At 38.7% G+C, this 20,318-nt stretch overlaps 1 protein-coding gene across 1 annotated transcript in view; it reads left to right on the top strand.

The window, feature by feature from the left end:
• Positions 1–20,318, top strand: part of adcy6a (adenylate cyclase 6a) — a 54,213-nt gene that overhangs the window by 314 nt on the left and 33,581 nt on the right. Inside the window, exons 2-3 of the mRNA XM_026199358.1 lie at positions 2,785–2,995; positions 4,249–5,158. Of these exons, the coding sequence (XP_026055143.1) occupies positions 4,250–5,158 (909 nt within the window). The 5' untranslated portion in view covers positions 2,785–2,995; position 4,249. The remainder of the gene's footprint in view (positions 1–2,784; positions 2,996–4,248; positions 5,159–20,318) is intronic.

Here is a 20,318-nt window from a genome sequence, read left to right as displayed (position 1 = left end):
TGCTTACTCGTATGATTTCTGATGGACAAACATTATACTCGCGTTTGTCTTGAATAGAGGACAGATGCGTGCGTGTGGACGGCTTTAATACAGCCTTAGTTTTGACATAGCAACGGCCAAATGCAACACCCCTCTCCCTCTGTCCATTCACACCAGCGATATATTCAAGATTAAATGCAGTGCCTGCTGATGGTGCCCTAAATGTCGAGCGCTCCCGCAAATACGTGGAAGATATAGGTGCAAAACCGCGTCTGCCGGTGTATAAACAGATGTCATGCGTGAGGCTTGGGGAATAAGGCTTGATGTTCATCTGAGGGTTGAGATGTGCGTGTTTGCCTCTGTAAAACAAGGCGACGATGACTGATGCGTTGGAATGTTCCGCGCGTTATGATCCCCGTAACATGTCCACCGCGGATCTGGACCGGGTGGATGTGTGCACGACCCGGAGCGAGCTAGAATCGGGCTTTTCTTGGGTGAAGGACGGGGCTGTGTAGCCCACACTTTGCGATCGGGTGTGACATGCTGTGTTGCACAAGTATCTGCACACTGTTACTGTAACAGCCTCGACACGGTCACTGCTGTGAATATGGTACACAAGCACACACACACACTGAACGCTGAACACACACTCAGTGTTATGTAACGAACGAAACATCTCCAAACGGCCTATGGGAGAAATGCTGCATAGTTCTTCTGGCAACATGAGCCATCGATGAAGCGCTGAAATTATGCAGCATGCATACGTTATGGCGACGGCGAACAGTTGATGTTTATATGTGCACGCGTCGATGCTTTCTAGCGTAAATAGTCGTTTATGGTCTTTTTTTTTTAATGGAAGCACAATTTGACTGATGCAGCGGTCTTCCATTAGAGGAAACTGGGATTTAGATTAATAACAGATAGTGTTGAGAGACTGATGCGACACTGTGATCTCTATATTTGCATTATGTAACATCAGCGCACGGCTGTTGAAATGTAGTGCAAACGTCCCGGAGGGAATACAGGGCTTGACAGATACAACCACATGTCCTGCTATATGTGCAGTTATCATCTTTAGTATGGCCTCGGATTCTGAATATGACTCAGAGTAGATTGGTTATGAGTTTACATGCATTGTACTGTGTCATTTGATCGTTGTTTCATCGAAAGTAGCGATGCTCCGTTTGTGCGTGAAGCATTGTTTTGAGTTGGAGTTGACCGATTAATCGATTCTCAACCGAGTGATTCGTTCATAACCCGGACCGAATCGTTCCAAAGCGGGAGTGAACTTGCTAGAAATGGCATACTGGCACTATACTCTTACTGTTTCTATCATACTAGCCTTTATCTTATTTCTATTGTGTATAGAACCATTGTTGTAAAAAATAATTTAGTTTGGATCCTTTTGACATTTCTGGTTTTCTCAGAAGTGGAATTTGTATTTGGGTTAATTTAGTAATAAACAAAAACTTCAACACATAGCCTATAGGCAAATAATAATAAGAAGAACATCAACAAAAAAAACCTTGGGGCTCCCATTTGCTCCAGTATCAAAAGAAAAACTGATGATAACATGTCATTGACTTTACAAAAGGGGAAATAATATTGACAGGTTGTTCGTACTAATCGGACTGAGAGAAAAAGATGTCAACTTTGCCGTCATTGCCTCAGCTGCTAAAAACACCAGTTTTGTAAATACATACAGATTTTGAATATGCTAGATTTACAATGTAAATAACTATGGAAAAGCATTTGAAAGAGATACATACTTTAACTGGCATAAATGCTATTGGAAATAAGTTTATGACTTGGTTGACAGTTTTATCAACCAACATATCAAAATAGCCAATTTTGTTGAGAGGTATTATTATTGTTAAAAGTGCAATAATGAGAGATGCACACCAATTTAACCAGTGTTTAATGTAATAAATGTAAATTTCATTTAGCTCCCCAGTTTTTATGAGCTGAATCATAGCTGCAACAAACTGAACTAGGATACATGACATTATATTAAAAACACATATTAATAAAACATAAAATAAAAAGTGTAATTAAGAATCTGTTTGCTAATTTTAATAAGAATATAGATCATTCATATGTTCGTTCTGCTGGTTTAGGCCTGAGTGATTGGATCCATTTAAGATGATCACTTCTTATCTCTAGTAATCTGGAATTATCTGATTAGGCAAACAAACAGTTATCACTGATAGAAAGTGGCATGGCCTTCAATATGTTTTAACCACTAAATTGAATATGAAATTTTATATGAAAAATTAAAATGTCCAAAGTCTTTGAACAACAATTAGTCAGTGTGGATTAATGCAAAGTCATAAATGAATGTTAAGCAGTCAGTTATACAGTGTTGCCCTGGACAACTGTCATTACTTGGAAATATTTGTCCAATGCAAATCAAGTGTTCCAGAGAGCAGTGCAATAATATCTGCTTATGCATTGATACTTAGTTTTCATATTCAGCGTTGCAGTCAATAAAGCTTTATTTGCATGATTCTTAAGATGTACAATATCGAAAGAGCATATAAAGTACTTACAGGGTGCATAAAATACACTAAATGATCATAAATTTATTTAAGAGCTGGCTCTGGGTTTTTTTTTTTTTTTTTTTTTTACAGTAATTTCAGCCTGTTAAATAGTGTACCTGTCAGAGGAAGGGAATTGTAGACAATGTGAAATTGCAATAACTCTAGCTTTAAATCATTCAACAGTGAAATTGCCCAGATGGAATGATTCTGTTAATGGATTTTATTTGTCTTACAATGTGTTTTATTGATGGTTTATCGTCAACAGATCCAGGCATTATGAAGATACAGTTGAACAAAGTATCAGTTCTTCAGATCCATCGGGCCAGTCGTCAGTAACTAAACGAAACTGGACACCCTGATCAATCCATCAATCACTTATCAGAACTCTACATTTTTGCTTTTGGCTCATCCACTGCTCTAAATGAGTGTCTCGGACAGCAAGATCAGGGCTGGGGTGCACACCAGAACCCACACAGGTAAAGAGATCCACAAAATATGCATTATTTCACCCAGACATTCTGCCACATGCATGAGTCGATAATGACAACATCTGTTCATTTATTAAAACACATTAAAAATGCAGTTTATATGCTGTGGCAAGATTTTTACAATATTTTTGGAAGTCTCTTATGCTTATCAATGCTGCATTTATTTGAATGCACTAAAACGCACAGTACTGTAATGAAAGTTTTTTCTTTTTAAATATGTTTTAAAATGTCCCACATGATTCTTCTGATGTTGATTTGCAACACAGTTGTGCTGATTATTTATTTGTTTATTTTTCAGAATTTTTGATGAATACAAATGTAAAAGAACTGTTTTTATTTTAATGTCTTCTTTGTTGTCACTTTATTGCAGCCTTGCTAAATAAAATAATTAATTTCTTAAAAAAAAAAAAAAGGATCTTAATGAATGGTAGTGTACAGACAATGGCTTGAATATACCTCTTCCCCTATGAACATGTTTTTAATCTCAGTTCAAACGTATTTTTAATATCTTTGGTGGCATAAAATAAAATAAAAATATTCTAAAATCAGTGAAGAATCAAAAACCTTGAATACAATATTAAAATTCATGTAAAGGAAACATTGTCAGGTAGTTTAGAAAAAAAAGTTTTATTATTATAATTTATAAGGGGGAAAAAAGCATTTTAACAAAACTGCTTCACTGCTTATTAATAAAAAAAAAAAAAAAAAATCTTGTAATTTGTCTGTTCTGTCATGTGGACTCTCCAAGAGATGTTTATGAATGGATCCATTTTTATGCATGTTTCAACTTTAAATTTATTTTTTATTAAAGATGTGTCCACAGTGAAATTTTAAGTACAAAAAAGGTCCATTATCAATAGCATAGAGATGCATGAAGCACAGAAGGCCATTGCAAACAAAAGCTTTCAGTCATGTGACCAACTTTAACACAACTTAAATCTTCATGGGGAACTTTTTCTCTCTCACGTGAATGCTAGATTCCTATTGGAATGACTGGATTTCACCCATAACATTTTGCATAGTAAAGATAAATGTGAGCTTACCTTAAGGCTTACGGAAAGTATGTTATTGCTTTTTAATTAATGGTCACATCACCTGACAATTTAGAGTCATTAAATGTAATCTTTTCTTATAAAAGAGAAAAAGTTTTTTAAAACCATATTTAACCAGAAGTACATTTCTACAATTCTTTTGAACTACATGCATAAACATGCACATCTCTCACTTGGGTTTTCCTACAGAATGTCCTGGATCAACCGCTTCCTAGTGGCCCGAGTGGATGACCGTAAGACCGCGTGGGGCGAGCGCAATGGCAAGAAGTCCAAGCGCAAGGTTGGCTCCTCTCTCTGCAACCCACGCTACATGAGCTGCCTGCGGGACGTGGAAGCCATGGAGCCTCCTCCCCAGCCGCCCCATGCTCAGGCCACCCGGTCCGGAGGAGGCAACTTCGGCGTACGCTGCGGATGGCAAGAAGACCACTATGGGAAAGTAGGAAGTGGAGGGGAGGGTGTGGGGCTTAAATCTGTGGACCTGGGTTTCGAGGACGGCGAGATCAAGGGGAGAAAAGGAAATGGCTCGGGTTGTGATGGCTCCAGCGATGACACGGCCAGCGGCGCGGGGTCAGTGATGGCGGAGGACTGCTGGCAGCGGGTGGTTCGCGTGTTCCAATCCAAGAAGTTCCAGTCGCGCAAACTGGAGCGTCTATACCAGCGCTACTTCTTTAGGCTCAACCAGAGCTCACTCACCATGCTGATGGGCGTCTTGGTGATCGTTTGTGGTGTCATGCTCACCTTCCACTGCATCCACGGACCGCCTGATGTGGTCTACGCCTGTGTGCTCTCCGTGGCCATGGCCCTGTTCTTAGCCCTAATGGTGGTATGCAACCGAAACGGGTTCCACCAGGACTACATGTGGATGGTCAGCTACCTTGTGATTGGGGTGCTAATGGTGGTGCAGGTCTTCGGGGTGCTGATGGTGGCCCCCCGCAGCGCCTCCGAGGGGATCTGGTGGTCTGTCTTCTTCATCTACATCATCTACACACTGCTGCCCGTGCGGATGAGGGCGGCAGTGCTCAGTGGAGGAGTGCTGTCCTCCATACACCTCCTCACCACGTGGAGGATCAATCAGGACGATGAGTTCCTCTGGAAACAGGTAGGTTGTTTTAGTCTATCCCAGCTAAGCTTCAGATTTGACTTGTATCTATTCCTTTGAGTACGATGACTAGAGTTAGGAAGTGAGAATGGCTTCATTGAAAAAATACTTCCTTTGAAATGTTGTATCATTAATTTCATCCCATTTAAATCCTCACCGCTTGAGTCATAAAAACGCAGATGCAAGAGTTTGGCTGTTGCGTCATCATGTCTTGCACTGTTTTTTTTTGAGCCGTCCCATCACAAAAGTTTGAAAGAAGCGAGATCTGCTGATTTCTGTTCCATTCGGTTGTTGTCAAGAACACATTTTAGGGAATGCCAAGAAATGTGAATTGTTTAGTGCTTCCAGTTAATGGGTCAGTGACATCATCTTTTTAGTCGTTTATTTAAAACTGCTTTAAAACGCTGCACAATGACTTTCTGAAGCTTCTCAATTGAAATGAAACATATCCTGATATCGTATTGAAGCCTTGTTAAAAGAAAAGAAAACTTGAAAATAAAATCTTAAGTAGTTTGGCATCATCTTTTATTTTTATTTCTATTCAAATCAATGTCACTTGATGCGGGCAACATTGCAACTTGCAGACACTCATGACTGTGCATCAAGGTGAGTTAGTCCTTAAACTATTAGATAATTAGATTACTTGTTTCCATGAAAAGGCTCAGTTTTAAAAATGTATTGTGGTGCATCTCCCTAAAAACTTAAAGGGGTCATTGGATGCGACATGCACTTTTACAAGCTGTTTGAACTGAAATGTGTGTTGGCAGTGTGTGTACACAACCACTTGATAAAAATCAAGTGGAGGCAAATTTATGTAATAATGTCTCACAGCACTTTCATCATTTCATCAAAGATAACTGTATTTATTATTTAGGGTTTTATTTCTGTTTAAAGAGTTTTAAATACTTCTACCTGTTTATAATTATGTTTCACTTCTCATATCTGTATTTACTGCCCTTGTTCTGGAAATGTAAAGACACTGTAGAGTGTCAATTATGCAAATTCTCATAATTTAATTCCACCATGGTAATCAGTCACCTGATCATATGTACACTTCCACACACAGCGCTGACATTTGTGAGTTTGTTTGAGTTACTGTTAGCACAATTGAGATGCACGTCTGGCATGGACATTTCTCTTCCTTTGGAGTTGGTGGCACTGTATCCAAGTGACTCAGGCACGGTTGCCATTTGATTTTGCATACTTAAATGTGTACTATATGTGGTCAACAACATAAATAAAAGTTGCGTTGCATTTTGATTGCCCTTTTGTTTTTGTCTACTAAGAATGATTTCTTGTCAGTGCAGTGTGTTATTTTATCTGCTAATTGGTATCCTGTTGCTGAGGTAGCCATTCATTTAGTGAATGTATTGTGTCAAAGCTAAGACAGGGCATGGCAGCAGTCAGTGTGACTGCCCACCATCATGTGAACACACTTGCCCAGCAAATGGTTCTTCTTTCACAGTATTGACTCAAGAAGGTTAACAATCTGCGGATGATCAGTGGCTGTAAAATTCATTTTAAAAGAATGTAAAATTAACAAATATGGGTTTTAAATAGGTACAATAATGTGTTTCCTAAAGCATTGTAAGTTTAAGTAGACTGTAGAGACCATTGGTGCCAGTGGTTTCCAAGATCTGTGGATGGCTGATGACAGATATAATGTGGATGATAGCAGATGAGATGTATATAAAATGGCTGAAATTAACCATTTTTTTTTAAGTCTTTTCACATTTGAAACTTGATTGAGTGTTATATGAGACAATACCATCAAAATAAAAGTCCCACATCGAACACATCGGCCAAACAGAAAAACTTATCGGCCATTGCCGATATTTGCCAAATACCGGCCATTATATCAGCCTTGCTGTTATATAAGTCAACCACAAGTAACTGTTAATAAATAGAAAGAGATGTTTGGTTTGTTTGCCACTTGAGCTGAAGTACTACAATGATCTGTCACACCACATTTAAAGGGCTAGTTCACCCAAAACTAAACATTACCGCATGATTTACTCATCCTAAAGCCACCCTTGGTGTATATGAATTTCAGACAAATGCAATCAGAGTTATATTTAAAAATATCCTGTCTCTTCCAAGTTTCATAATGGCAGTGAATGGGTGTTGAGATTGTCCAGCATATTCTCACACATACAGGTGCATATCAGTAAATTAGAATATTGTGTAAAAGTTCATTTATTTCAGTAATTCAATTCAAATTTTGAAACTCATGTATTAAATAAATTCAATGCACACATACTGAAGTAGTTTAAGTCTTTGGTTCTTTTAATTGTGATGATTTCAGCTAACATTTAACAAAAACCCACCAATTCACTATCTCTAGGACCTTGGCTTTCAAATGAAATACGAAACTTGCTCTCATCTGAAAAGAGGACTTTGGACCACTGGGCAACAGTCCAGTTCTTCTTCTCCTTAGCCCAGATAAGACGACTCTGACGTTGTCTGTGGTTCAGCAAATTCCTTGACACATCTGTATGCTGTCACGGGTGGAAGGAACACACGACAAGGAGAGCTCAAAATAAGTACCCTGGAGGGTGGATTTATTTACAACTTAGGCGCACAAGGTGAGGTGAATGGTGCTGCAGTGAGTATGTGCTCTTCGTCTTCTTGTCCAGTGTTCTGTGGTTCCATGTGGCGCTCGTGGCGGGGCTGATCGGCTACACACTTGTGTCTGGAAAGGAGAGGAGAAGGCATGTTAGTCTCACCCCTGTCGCCATGCCTCGAACGGCTTAACTGGCCGTCTGCGAATGAACAGCAGTTGTGTCAAATCAGCCCGTGACATGTGGGTGCAGGTGCTCCTTGTCCATTTCCAGGGCAAGGCTGATAGTTGGTCGGGACGCTCGTCACCCTCCCCCCCCACCCCCCAAAGCGTTGTCCTGCTCCTGGAGGAAAGATACAAGAACAGTAAGGGGAACATTGGAGGTGGGTGGGGAATGATCCATGAGTGTCCGTCCGCGTTGGCGTTAGCAGCTCCAGCACGGTTGTGGACGAGGAAGTGGAAATCCTGGAGCGCGAGGAACCAGCGCATAACCATGGCATTGGTGTCCTTTGCCTTGGCCATCCACTGCAGGGGTGAGTGATCTATAAGGAGGGTAAACTTTTGGCCTTGCAGATAGTATCTCAGCTCCAGGACTGCCCACTTCACGGCCAGCGCTTCTTTCTCCATCGCGGCATAATTCTTCTTGGCCGTGGTCAGCTTCCTGCTAATAAACAATACAAGATGTTCTTCACCCTCCTGGACCTGGGATAGGACGGCACCCAATCCCATATCCGAGGCATCCGTTTGTAGCAGCTTAAGTTTGTGGCACATAAGACCAGCTCTGTGGTAAGTGCCTGCTTGATCCTTTGGAATGCCTCTTCTGCCTCAGGGCTCCAAACCATGTGTTCGGGCTGCCCCTTCCTGGTCTGTCAAGGGGGCGGCTAAAGAAAAGAAGTTAGAGATGAAGCAGTGATAATACTCCCTAACCCTTTGAAGGCTCGTATCTTCGTTTTTGTGCCAGGTTTTGGGGCGGCACATACAGCTTCCACCTTTTTATCCTGGGGCTTGATAAGGCCTCACCCTACTTGAAATCCCAGGTACTTTGCCTCAGAGAGCGTCAGATAACATTTGCAAGGATTGGCAGTGAGCCCAGCCCATCAAAGCTCCATCAGCACCCTCCGCAGCCGATCCAGGTGGTCTTCCCAACGCTCTGAATGGATGACCACATCGTCAAGGTAAGCAGCAGCATACTGCTGATGTGGCCGTAGCAACACATCCATCAAGCATTGAAATGTGCCCAGGGCCCCCTGTAGCTCGAAGGGGAGGGTCCGATACTGCCAGTGACCGATTGGGGTCGAGAAAGCCATCTTGGGTTTAGTGCTCTCTGATAGGGGTACATCCAATATCCCTTTGTGAGGTCCAGCGTGGAGATGTACCGGACCCCCCCCAAGCATTCCAATAACTCATCCACTCAGGGCATTGGGTTCCCGTCGAACTCTGAAACCTCGTTGAGCCGACGGAAGTCATTGCAGAAGCGGAGGGTGCCATCTGGTTTGGGGACCAGGATGATTGGGCTGGACCATGGGCGGGGCTGGGGATGGTTCAATCACCCCTAACTTCAGCATTTGTTTGACTTCTGCCTCATTTTTGCCACGTGCTCGATGATGGACAGCTGGGGTGCAGGCTGTTGTTGCTTCCATGCTTCTTTGGCCACATCCAGCAGCCCTCAGGATTGGCAGCCGAAAAGGAGCTCAAACGGGGTAAATGGTAAATGGACTGCATTTATATAGCGCTTTCAGCAGACCACATGGCCATCCAAAGTGCTTTACAAGTTGCCTCACATTCACCCATTCATTCATACACCGACTGCGGTTTCAGCCATTCAAGACACCATCCAGCTCGTTGGGAGCAGCTGGGGTTAGGTGTCTTGCTCAAGGACACCTCAACACTTGGTCAGGTGGAGCCGGGGATTGAACCACCAACCTTCCGGTTTGTAGACAACCTACATGAAACACTGAGCCACTGCCATCCCTTTGGCACAGATGTAAAGCCTGTGGATGGTTGCGGGACTTCCCGGATTCCAAATAGGACGTACAGTAGCATTTGGTCCCAGTCCTGTCTATCCTCTGCATCAAGCAGCTGCAGCATTTGCTTGAGCGTCTGGTTAAACCTTTCGGCGAGTCCTTCCGCTTGCGGGTGATAGACGGTCGTCCGCAGCTGCTTTACCCAGAGCAGCCGGCAGAAGTTAGCCATAAGCCGGGACATAAAGGGGGTTCCCTGATCGGTCAGGATCTCCACTGGGATGCCGACCTGGCTGAATAAAAGGAACAGTTCACCCGCGATGTTCTTGGCGGTGGCCCTATGAAGGGGCACTGCTTCCGGGCAACGGGTGGTGTAGTCGACGATCACCAGGATGTGCTCTTGTCCCCTGGCTGACTTTGGCAACGGCCCTACCAGATTCATCTCGATGTGCTCGAAGGGCACCTCTATGATGGGCAGCGAAATGAGCGGTGTGGGGGTAGGTGGTCTTGGTGAGGTCTTTTGGCAGATGGGGCACGCCTGGCAAAAGCTGAATTTGAAAACTTACTGTATAGCAAAAGTAAAGAAGCACAACGTGTTTTGCAATTATTGGTTGCCAAATGCAATAAAGAGTGTTTAGTTTTGTTTACATATCAACTGAAAACAGTATAGACCAGTGGTTCCCAAACTTTTTTCAACTCGCGGCCCACACAACCAAACACATATGTTTGCACGGCCCACTGCAAAAAAATTAACTGCCCCCGCTATTGTTGGGTTAATAACTTAGTACTCAGAAGCTAAATTGTTAACTGTCTTTATTGAATTAACTGGCAATGAACAGAAAATAATTTGGGCTGGCACACTCCAGGCAGAGCTCGGCAGCGAGTAGACAGTCAGCCGAGCAAGCAGTCAGGAGGGAAGATGTTGATAGCCATTTATGTTGACCCTTGTTGACAGCCATTTATACACATTTGAATTTGTTGTTTTGTAGCATATGCAGCAAAATTATCTAGGATAAATTTCGCGGTTTATTCTTAAACCAATCAGTGAGCTTGAATAGTGGAAGCATAGTTACAGTTTAATATTTATTTGTTGTTATTTAAGTATATATATAAAAATATGTTATTGTGTTATGAAAGACATTTTTACAAATATTAACAATATTAGTATTTCTTTTAATAGTAATTTAGGTGCATCACTGCAGAAAATGTTAGCATTTTACCAGCAATTTTTTTTTTTTTTGCTAGTGAAAGATTTTGCACTTATTCAGTTACTGACATCTGGTTTGATGAGATGTCTTTGGAGAGCAGCATTTTAGATGGAGGGTGTGCTGTTTGGAAATAAGCAAAACGGTAGAAATTAGCAAACTAGCTTACAACAAAAAACAAACTCGGTACGAACAGGCCGTTGGTGCTTGTGTGATGTATTTGTTAATATTAGCATGGATCATCTTCTGTACAGACTGTGTAACGCTAGCATGTTTGAAAGCACTGTGCCAGGCATTGGCTGTGCTATCTGTGGCCGCAGTGTGTTGTTGTGAGTCAAGCCAAGGACCTCGGGGGTAGGATGAAGGTCAGGCAGCTTGGTTGAATGAGCTGCCCCGGCAGAGGAGATCCTTTTCTCTCCTTGTGCTTCTCCCATGAAAATATCAGCATCATGTTAAAGCGCTGTCACCAAGCCTCTGTGCTCCTACACAAGAGACGCTTTGTACTTTTCTCCAGGGTGTGTGTGTCTGTATCTGTATGTGTGTGAGGAGATTTTGGGGACAGGAGGAGGTCAGTGTCTATGAAGGGAGGGTCACTGTATGAGCTTTGAGAAATCATTAACGTCTACTGTACAAAGTAGTGGGAGAGAATGGGAACAGGAGGTCATTTAATTATAAACAATCAGGAAGACAAAGCAGAATGTTTGGTCCCATTAACGCAGGAAGGAACGCTTGCTTATGACACATTTCCATCTTTTAATTAACGGGTTAGCAGATCTCTGAGGGGAATCATTGCTATAGTGGAACACTATGTAGTATAGCTGGATTATTTGCATTAGTCGTCAATGTCTACTGTTTATCACAAGCCTTAACATTTGATTAAGTCAACACATTAAAAGGGCCCTCCTTTCTTTTAGATTATAACTAGGTATTTCTGGGCAAGTTGGTCTTGGATATTCGTATGGATATGAATAAATTGCGTTTGCTAAGAGAGAATCTTGAAATGTAAAAGAATAGTTTTGGTTAAGCTCAATTGATTAACACAGAAAATAATTTAAAGGTCCCATGACATGGATAATTTCCTTATCTTTAAATGCTTTTTAATGTTCTCTTAGGTGTACTTATATTGTTAGTATGATTTTTACATTTACAATTTAGAAATTTAAAGCATTTTTAGATCCTGATATGAACCCTCTGGCTTGAATGCTCTGTTTGAAGGGGCGTGTCTGCTGTGAGACTCCGAGTAAACCACAACTGTTGTGATTGGCTGACATCTTTGCATTCGAAATGCGTTCATGTGGAACCCCTCTCAAATATATATATATATATATATATATATATTTTACTATTACAGCTGTCGAGATTAACGAATCATGGAAGTGTTGATTATATAATTATTTTTTCGATCTTTTCCCATCACATGGAAGGCTGCAGTGATGAGCATTGAGTAGACAGAGTCTGTTTATCGCGTGGATGCAGTGATCTCGTCATTATTGCAACACGTTTTCTCACAAAATGCTTTCACCACAGCTAACAGCAAACACATGAATACAGTAAGAGCTTTGTTGTGCAGCATAACAGCGTCATTCATTGTAACGGCAGTTTGGGCAAGTGTGCAGATATACTCGCGATGTGTAACAGCTCCGGAAAAAAGGGAGCGTTCTTTGATCGCTCTCTGTAGTTAAATCACAATTTAAATAACAGATTTGTTTCATGCTACTAAGAGAAACAACGCGAATTTGATCGTTTAGTCACTGGCTTGATTCACTGATGCATCAGTATTAAACGATTTAGAAAGAAAGTCTGTGTGAACTTGAATGATTAGCTGCACATCAGAAATCACTGATCACAGATCAGGCATTAATGAACACTGTTACTCACTGTTTGTGCCGGTGCTGTCGAATCCATATCATAAAAGTCTGTTTGTAACGCCTATGCTGACATTGCGACTGAATTATATGTAAATATTTGGGCGGGCAAAGCAGAGAAAGGGGAGGTAACAATTCTCGTTACAACGTCACAACGAGGAGATTCAAGATCAGCCCGTTTGAGCTTCCATTTTCTCAAAGGCAGAGAAAGATAGAAAAATCTCAATTTACACCGATTCAAATTTCTAGAAACTTGGGGACCATATACAGGCTAGGGGAACTCATATTAATCTTAAAAAAACCTCAGAAAGTGAAATTTTCATGTCATAGGACCTTTAAACTTAGCCCTAAACACATAAAAACATATGTGCTGACTGCCATGGACTTAAAATAGTCTATGGGGCAATAATAATGGAGTGAGTCATTTCTGTAAACAAGCTCTTTTGTTTGTTTTTCTAAGGTAAAGAGTCAAAATTATTTTCTGTGCTAATTGCTACAGCTTAACTTGTATTTTATTCACTGTTTTCCTTCAGGGTTTTGATATGCTTTGGCCTTGTTAGTTGTTGTGTTTTAAGCCATCGAGATTCTGACTAGTTGACCATGTAATGTTTAGACTCCATGAGTACTACCAAAACACTTTTTTCTTATTTTATATTCATTTTCATGGAGGACAAACAAATCATGTACTTCATTTCTATACATGTATGGCTACTTAGTGGAATTACATTTATAATAAATATATTCAGAAATTATGATAAATCAAGAAGTTCTTCATAAAAAATTAACAATATATGACTTAAAATGTGTATTTGTAAAATAAGATTCTTTGCTGACAATACAGCTCTTTCACGCTAAATGCGAAAATACAGTAAAAAAAACAATAAAGACAACTTGCTAGAAAAGAAAAATGCTAGAAAAAAAATGACCCTTTTTTCCACAAAATGGCTACAATTAAGTGTTATCATCAACACTGAAAAATTCCCAATAAAATGTGTCATGTCCATTTGAAACAACCACCTTGGTCTTTCATAAATCCTTTTAATGTGACCTTTGTTGTCAGTTTTTTGTTTTTTTTAGGAAGTGAGAGGGCTGATGACACGTCTTCTTATCTGTAACAGATCTGTGTGTAGATTTCTCAGAAAGCTGCAGTGTTATACAGGCCAATTTATCCTGCAGTGTGGACACTGCATCCAGGCATTTCCCCTTTCCTCTGTGACTCATTAAACCAGCGCACCATCCCTGCTGGTTCTGCTGGTGTGTGCCTGAGTGATCGGAGAATCAGTTCAGTTTGCAGCTATCCCGGTGGTCCGAGAGGAGTTAAAACTGACCACACAAATTACTACTGGGTGTCGTTAATACCGTACCATAAATAAGTCCTATTTATAGAGCAATTCATACAGTCGTAAATCTATTTTTAAGCTGTGCACGTGCACATGCTCACTCACTCTCGTACAGATTAATTGTAGTACTTGATGCGGAAGGGGAGTTTGAATTCGGTGCTTATGACTCAGAAATGTCGTTTCAAGTCTTGTTAGCATGCATGTTTCCCACGATTGCTTCATGCCTTGTTTGCTGCTTTGTTTTGTCTATACATATGTGCATATTTGCATGCAAGTGTGTTGTGCCAGCTGAACAGGGTTTTTGAGGGTGTGTGTGTGTGTGTGAGATCTTGAATGCCTTTTTTAAAAAGGGATAGTTCACCTAAAAATAAAAAATCTGTCATTATATTCATTCATGAGTCCGAGTCCATAAGAGAAGTGGCAGTATCTTACATTTCGTGAGCAAACCATTCTTTTGCCTTATGAAACAAAAGCATATGGGAATATACTGGAAAATAATATAATACAATATATTAAAGTACATTTCCATGTGCTTATTTTCCACACTCTCTGAATGGACCACGTCTGGCTATGATTCATAATCACAGATAAAAATATATAGGAGTGAATAAAAAAATTGCACTACATTTTTATCTCTCTTAACTCTTTCATGGGTTTACATAAAATGAACTTTTATCTCACTTTTTATTAATGAAAATTGTACCACCTTTATCACATACTGTATATTGTACATGTACATCTACAGGTATATATTATGAATTATATTGATGAATATAAAATTACATACATTACGGTATATTAGTAAATATGCTGTCATTTTTCAATAAATGAAAAGTGGCAAATCTGATATATTCAATATATTGTAACATATTAACACAGCAATAAATGTTTCTGTGTATTAAAGGGTTAGTTCGCCCAAAAATGAAAATTATGTCATTAATAACTCACCCTTATGCTGTTCCAAACATGCAAGACCTCCTTTTATCTTCAGGACACAGTTTAAGATATTTTAGATTTAGTCCGAGAGCTCTCAGTCCCTCCATTGAAGCTGTGTGTACGGTATACTGTCCATGTCCAGAAAGGTAAGAAAAACATCATCAAAGTAGTCCATGTGACATCAGAGGGTCAGTTGGAATATTTTGAAGCATCGAAAATACATTCTGGTCCAAAAATAGCAAAAACTATGACTTTATTCAGCATTGTCTTCTCTTCCGTGTCTGTTGTGAGAAAGAGTTCAAATCAAAACAGCTGGATTTCCGGTTCTCGAACGAATCATTCAGTTCACCAAATCGAACTGAATCGTTTTAAACGGTTCGCATCTCTAATACGCATTAATCCACAAATGACTTAAGCTGTTAACTTTTTTAATGTGGCTGACACTCCCTCTGAGTTCAAACAAACCAATATTCCGGAGTAATTCATGTACTCAAACAGTACATTGACTGAACTGCTGTGATGAACACCGAGCCGAACCAGATAACGAACAATAGACTGACTCGTTCACGAGTGAAGTACCGTCCGATTCGTGAACCGAGGAGCTAAAGGTACTGCGCATGTGTGATTCAGCGTGAAGCAGACCGACACACAGAGCGTCTGAACTGAACTGATTCTTTTGGTGATTGATTCTGAACTGATTCTGTGCTAATGTTATGAGGACGGGTAAACCGAAGGCTTGAATCAATGGCAATCATCGCAAATAACACCATTACGTCGAGCGCAAAAGAACTGGTGAACTGTTTTCTTCAACCGGTTTACTGAATCCAACTGTAAATTAACCCTTTAATTACTTAACTAGACTGTACTCTATATTATAAATTAATACGCTGTACATTAATTCTATGCATTGATCATTACTCTGTAAGGAAATACAGTTTCTTTGCATAAGGGTTGAGTCAGTGAATTAATTTTTGAATAGATGATTCTATCATGAACTGGACTGATCCAGTTCTTCTGTTCTTCCAGCCATATGAACAATGTAAGTGTGAGTAAATAATGACAAAATTCCCATTTTGGGTGAACAATCTCTCTTTAATATGTTTTTTTTTTCACAGTTTCTCCACAAGAGGAAACTGGCAAGCGAGTAGGTCAGAGTCTGGCGTGAGTCATGGGTGTCTTAATATTGGTTGTCCAGGACAGATTTTATTCTTAGCCTGTTTCATTCTGAGATAATGATATTAGAGAAGCACCAGCATCCACACTTGTCTGTTGGGCTTCGAATATTTTATCGGACTGCGGGAGGCTTTTGAGTCAAAAAGGTTGAGAAGCACAGATTTAAGGCAGTGCAGAAAGTCAAACATACTTATGAAGATGCCTGGGTCATTATTTTAGAAAAATATTATGTAATGTAATGAAAAACCTTGTGATTGGTGCTCTATGAGTGACGTGACACTTCTAGTCCAGTACGAAAGTCTTTTCTCATGAGCAGCAGGAGCTGTCTCACTGAAGGACTGTGACCCAAATTTTCTGACACTGCAAGAACTTTGTCAGACGCTGGGATTCATCGCAAAGACTATTAATTCACCATCTGTGAATATGACCCACTAGGCGATCAGAGGTCCTAGACATCATAAATCTATTAGGATCCCAGAAATGTGCAAAATTGTGGCCAAAACCATACAGTGTGTACCAGGTTTTACATTGCAAGCCATATATAGACACCCCGGTATCATAGAGATTTGTGCACAGGCAAGCACCTCTCTCAATTTCTTCAATTTGGAGCGGCTGATTTTTTTGTAGAATTAGCTGAAGATGTGGTACTCCAGTTTAATGTTGAATTCTGTTGAATTCTGCACAAACACAACATTGGCACAAACCAGTTAGATTTTATCTTATTTATTTTAATTTATTGTAATTCTGAGATTTTTTTTATTTGTTTATTGTTCTTTTATTTTAATACCAGTGTTGTTACTGTTAACAAACTATTAAACAATTAAAGTTGGCTGAAATAAAAGTAAAATAAAATTGTACAAAACATAAATATGAGTGTATTTTTAATAATAATATATGTGTGTGTACTGTGTATATTTATTATCTATTTATACAAACACATGCATGTATATATTTAAGAAAAATATGGTTGTTTATATATTAAATATATTTATATATAATATAAAATATAATAATATAAATATACATGTAAATATTTTCAAAATATATACTGTATGTGTGTATATTTATATATACATAATAAATAAACAGTACACATACAAATTGTATTAAAAAAAAATATATATTTTTGGATGCGATTAATTGTTTGACAGCACTAATAAACATAATATAAATATTATATTGAAAAACTTAAATGTAATTTTTTTAAAATAAGAACTAAACTAACTAAAGCTAAATATAAATAAAAAGCTACATTTTCTACACAAAATAAAGACTATAACTTAAAGTAAATTTTTTATTAAAACTGAAAGCAAATTCAAAATTTTGATTCTATAATAGTATATAAATTACAATAGCATTTATGTTATCTATTGCTTATTTATTAAATGTATTTAAGTAATAAATAACACTGCAAAATACAAATTTATTCATAAAATGTCTTTGTTTTTGGGCAGATGGATTAGAACAAGGAAAAACAGAGATAATGTAATGCAGGAAATAAAAGCAAAAGAAGAGAAAAGTAAAGCATGATGGAGCTCATGTTAGATCACCTGCCATTTTTTTTTACTTCTTGTGAAAATAAAGTTATAACCCTCTTTCTTTTTCTCACTTTTGCTGTCTTTCAATCTCTCTGCTCTTTGCATCCATCTTCTGAACCTATGAGTCGGTGTCCTTTGTCTGAAACCAGTTACAGCACACTAAATCCACGAGGCCCAAACAAACACTCTCACACTTACACAATAGAATCTCCTGTTTCCTCCAGCCAACACCCTCCATCAGGGCTGTCCTGTTCGAGCACAACAGACATCAGCTGCTGTGTGACAGTGTTTGAGCTGACAAAACTGAATTACATTTCTCAGCTCAGACCTTTTATTAATTACAAATCATATTAGCAGTTTAAATGAATTAGGTGGGAAATGTTTTCCACAATGCACTGACCACATTGCTCAAAAATGCCTGCTTGTGTATTCTCTGGGGAAGAATTGCTAGTTTCTTGCCTTTTCTTGCCTCAGTCTTTCTGTTTGCAGTTTTCTGCCTTTGAGTTCATATTTACCAGATGGTGTCATGTTTGGTTGGCGTGGATTATATAACAAGTAAAAAAAAACAGTGTTGTTATTTTGAACTAAAACTAAAACTGTTACATTTAAAAAAAAAAATTTTTGATGGAAACAATTTATTTGGAAAATAACTAAAATAAGTTTATGTTGAATTACCTATAACTAAAGCTAAATAAAAATATATTTATAAAATAACATAATTACAATAGCACATAAGAAAATGGCTAAAACTTAAACTAAAATTAAAATGAGAACTGAAAATGAAAAGCAAATTTTACACATTAAAAACTACAATAGTATACAAATAATATTTATACTTTTTATTTATATGCATATAAGTAACAAAAACTAAAATAACACTGCCAAATACACATATATTTCTAAAATGTCCAGGTTTAGGCTATTTTTGGCTTGCATTAGTCTACTGATTTATTGTTTTGACAGTCTATAGAATTTGATTTGATTTGTTTATGAAATAGTACATAGTTAATAAGTATATAATATTGCTAAGTACTCCACAGCATATACTATTGAGAAATAACTTATTAACCATTTGGTGCTGCTCGTGTGGCAGTCAAAACTATGAATCTTTTTTTTATTCTATTTCTGTGATATTAGTTTACTATATTTAATTTGATTGTTCTCTATATTTTGTATTTTTAGTGGATATGGTACTTATGGTACTAAATTATATTTATGGGTGTAACGCAGTTCGTAAGGCGGGAAGAAGGAGGTTGAAACCGGTAGACATTTAAATAAAACTTTACAAAATAAACTCAAAACATCGCGACAGCACCTCGCGGATGACTGCTGTGTACAAACAAAACCAAAACACAAAATAAAACCCAGGCCTGGTCCTCTCTCGTCCTTCACTGTCGTCGCTCCTCTTTTGAATCCTTCCGGAGCTCCTCCGTGGGACTCGAGACCGGTGAGTGGAGCAGGTGTCCCTCATTTTCAATTACTCCACCGGCCTTGACTCTCGGCCCCACCCCACTCGTCACAATGAAGTAGTTCTGTTCTGTGTAAAAAGCAAAACTATAATTCTATAGAAGTTGTGTTTCAAATTTGAAGTTGATATTAAAAAAAAAGAAAGAAAACGTTTCCGCTAGATGAAATTTGCTATACATTCATTTCCAATCTAGCCATTTTTGCAGGACCATTTAAGTATTGTACCATTCTCATAAAGTAAAAACAAACAAAGAAAAAAACATAGATTTTTCAGTCAAAAATTACAAAATAGATATCCATTTCGAAGTATTAAACATCTGGTCATGTGACCTAATGTATCAGTTGCATAAACTTAGCCATCATGTTAAGACTGTGTCTTAAGAACTAGTTTGAAAAACTAGCAGCTGCCAAAGGGAAATCAGTCTTACTTTTACAATACATTTAAGACCAGTCTACACAGTTTATGCAACTGGCCCATGTATATCAGAATTCATATTTGCAAACAGTTGCACAGTGTCTGCTCTGCATACTGCAAAAATAGTAGTTTTTCAGTATGTCTCTATGCAGTACTAGTTTTTTCCAGAGCAGGGGATGCTGGGAGGTGTAGTGTGCAGTGTGCTTTCAGTCTGAGGTGAATGTGATACTCTCTTCTGTGCTTCTTTAATGAATAATTACTTTCTCCAGCACGACATCGACCGCATGCTAACAAGGCCAATGATACATCCGCCCAGAATCCACTGTGGATATGAGGATTGTTTCAACTGTTGATACTAGATGATTTACGTTTTTTTCACGCCTCAGTGTTGGATCATTTCATCCAAAAGTTGCTGGACTCTCTCGTTTTATATAGATAGAGTCAGTGGGGAAAGCTATTGGCAACCTGAGCTCCACTGAAGCTAGAGGGGATTATGGGATGGGTGTGGTGCCATGGCAACTGTACACATTTAGATTTCAAACTTTGAGATTGTAAGGAAATACATCAGATACTGAATGTACAAATGTATATTATCAAATATGACTGATTAATCGTTTATAAAGTGTTTTCATAGTTTTTCTTTTTTAAGTTAATGTTATCTTCATGTAATTCTAATATTTTTCTGGTCTTAGTTGTATGT

The sequence above is a fragment of the Carassius auratus genome, chromosome 23 (genome assembly GCF_003368295.1).
Source record: "Carassius auratus strain Wakin chromosome 23, ASM336829v1, whole genome shotgun sequence".
NCBI lineage: Eukaryota > Metazoa > Chordata > Actinopteri > Cypriniformes > Cyprinidae > Carassius > Carassius auratus.
The sequence above is the reverse complement of the archived record's forward strand: the minus strand, read 5'-3'. Positions and strand labels throughout refer to the sequence as shown.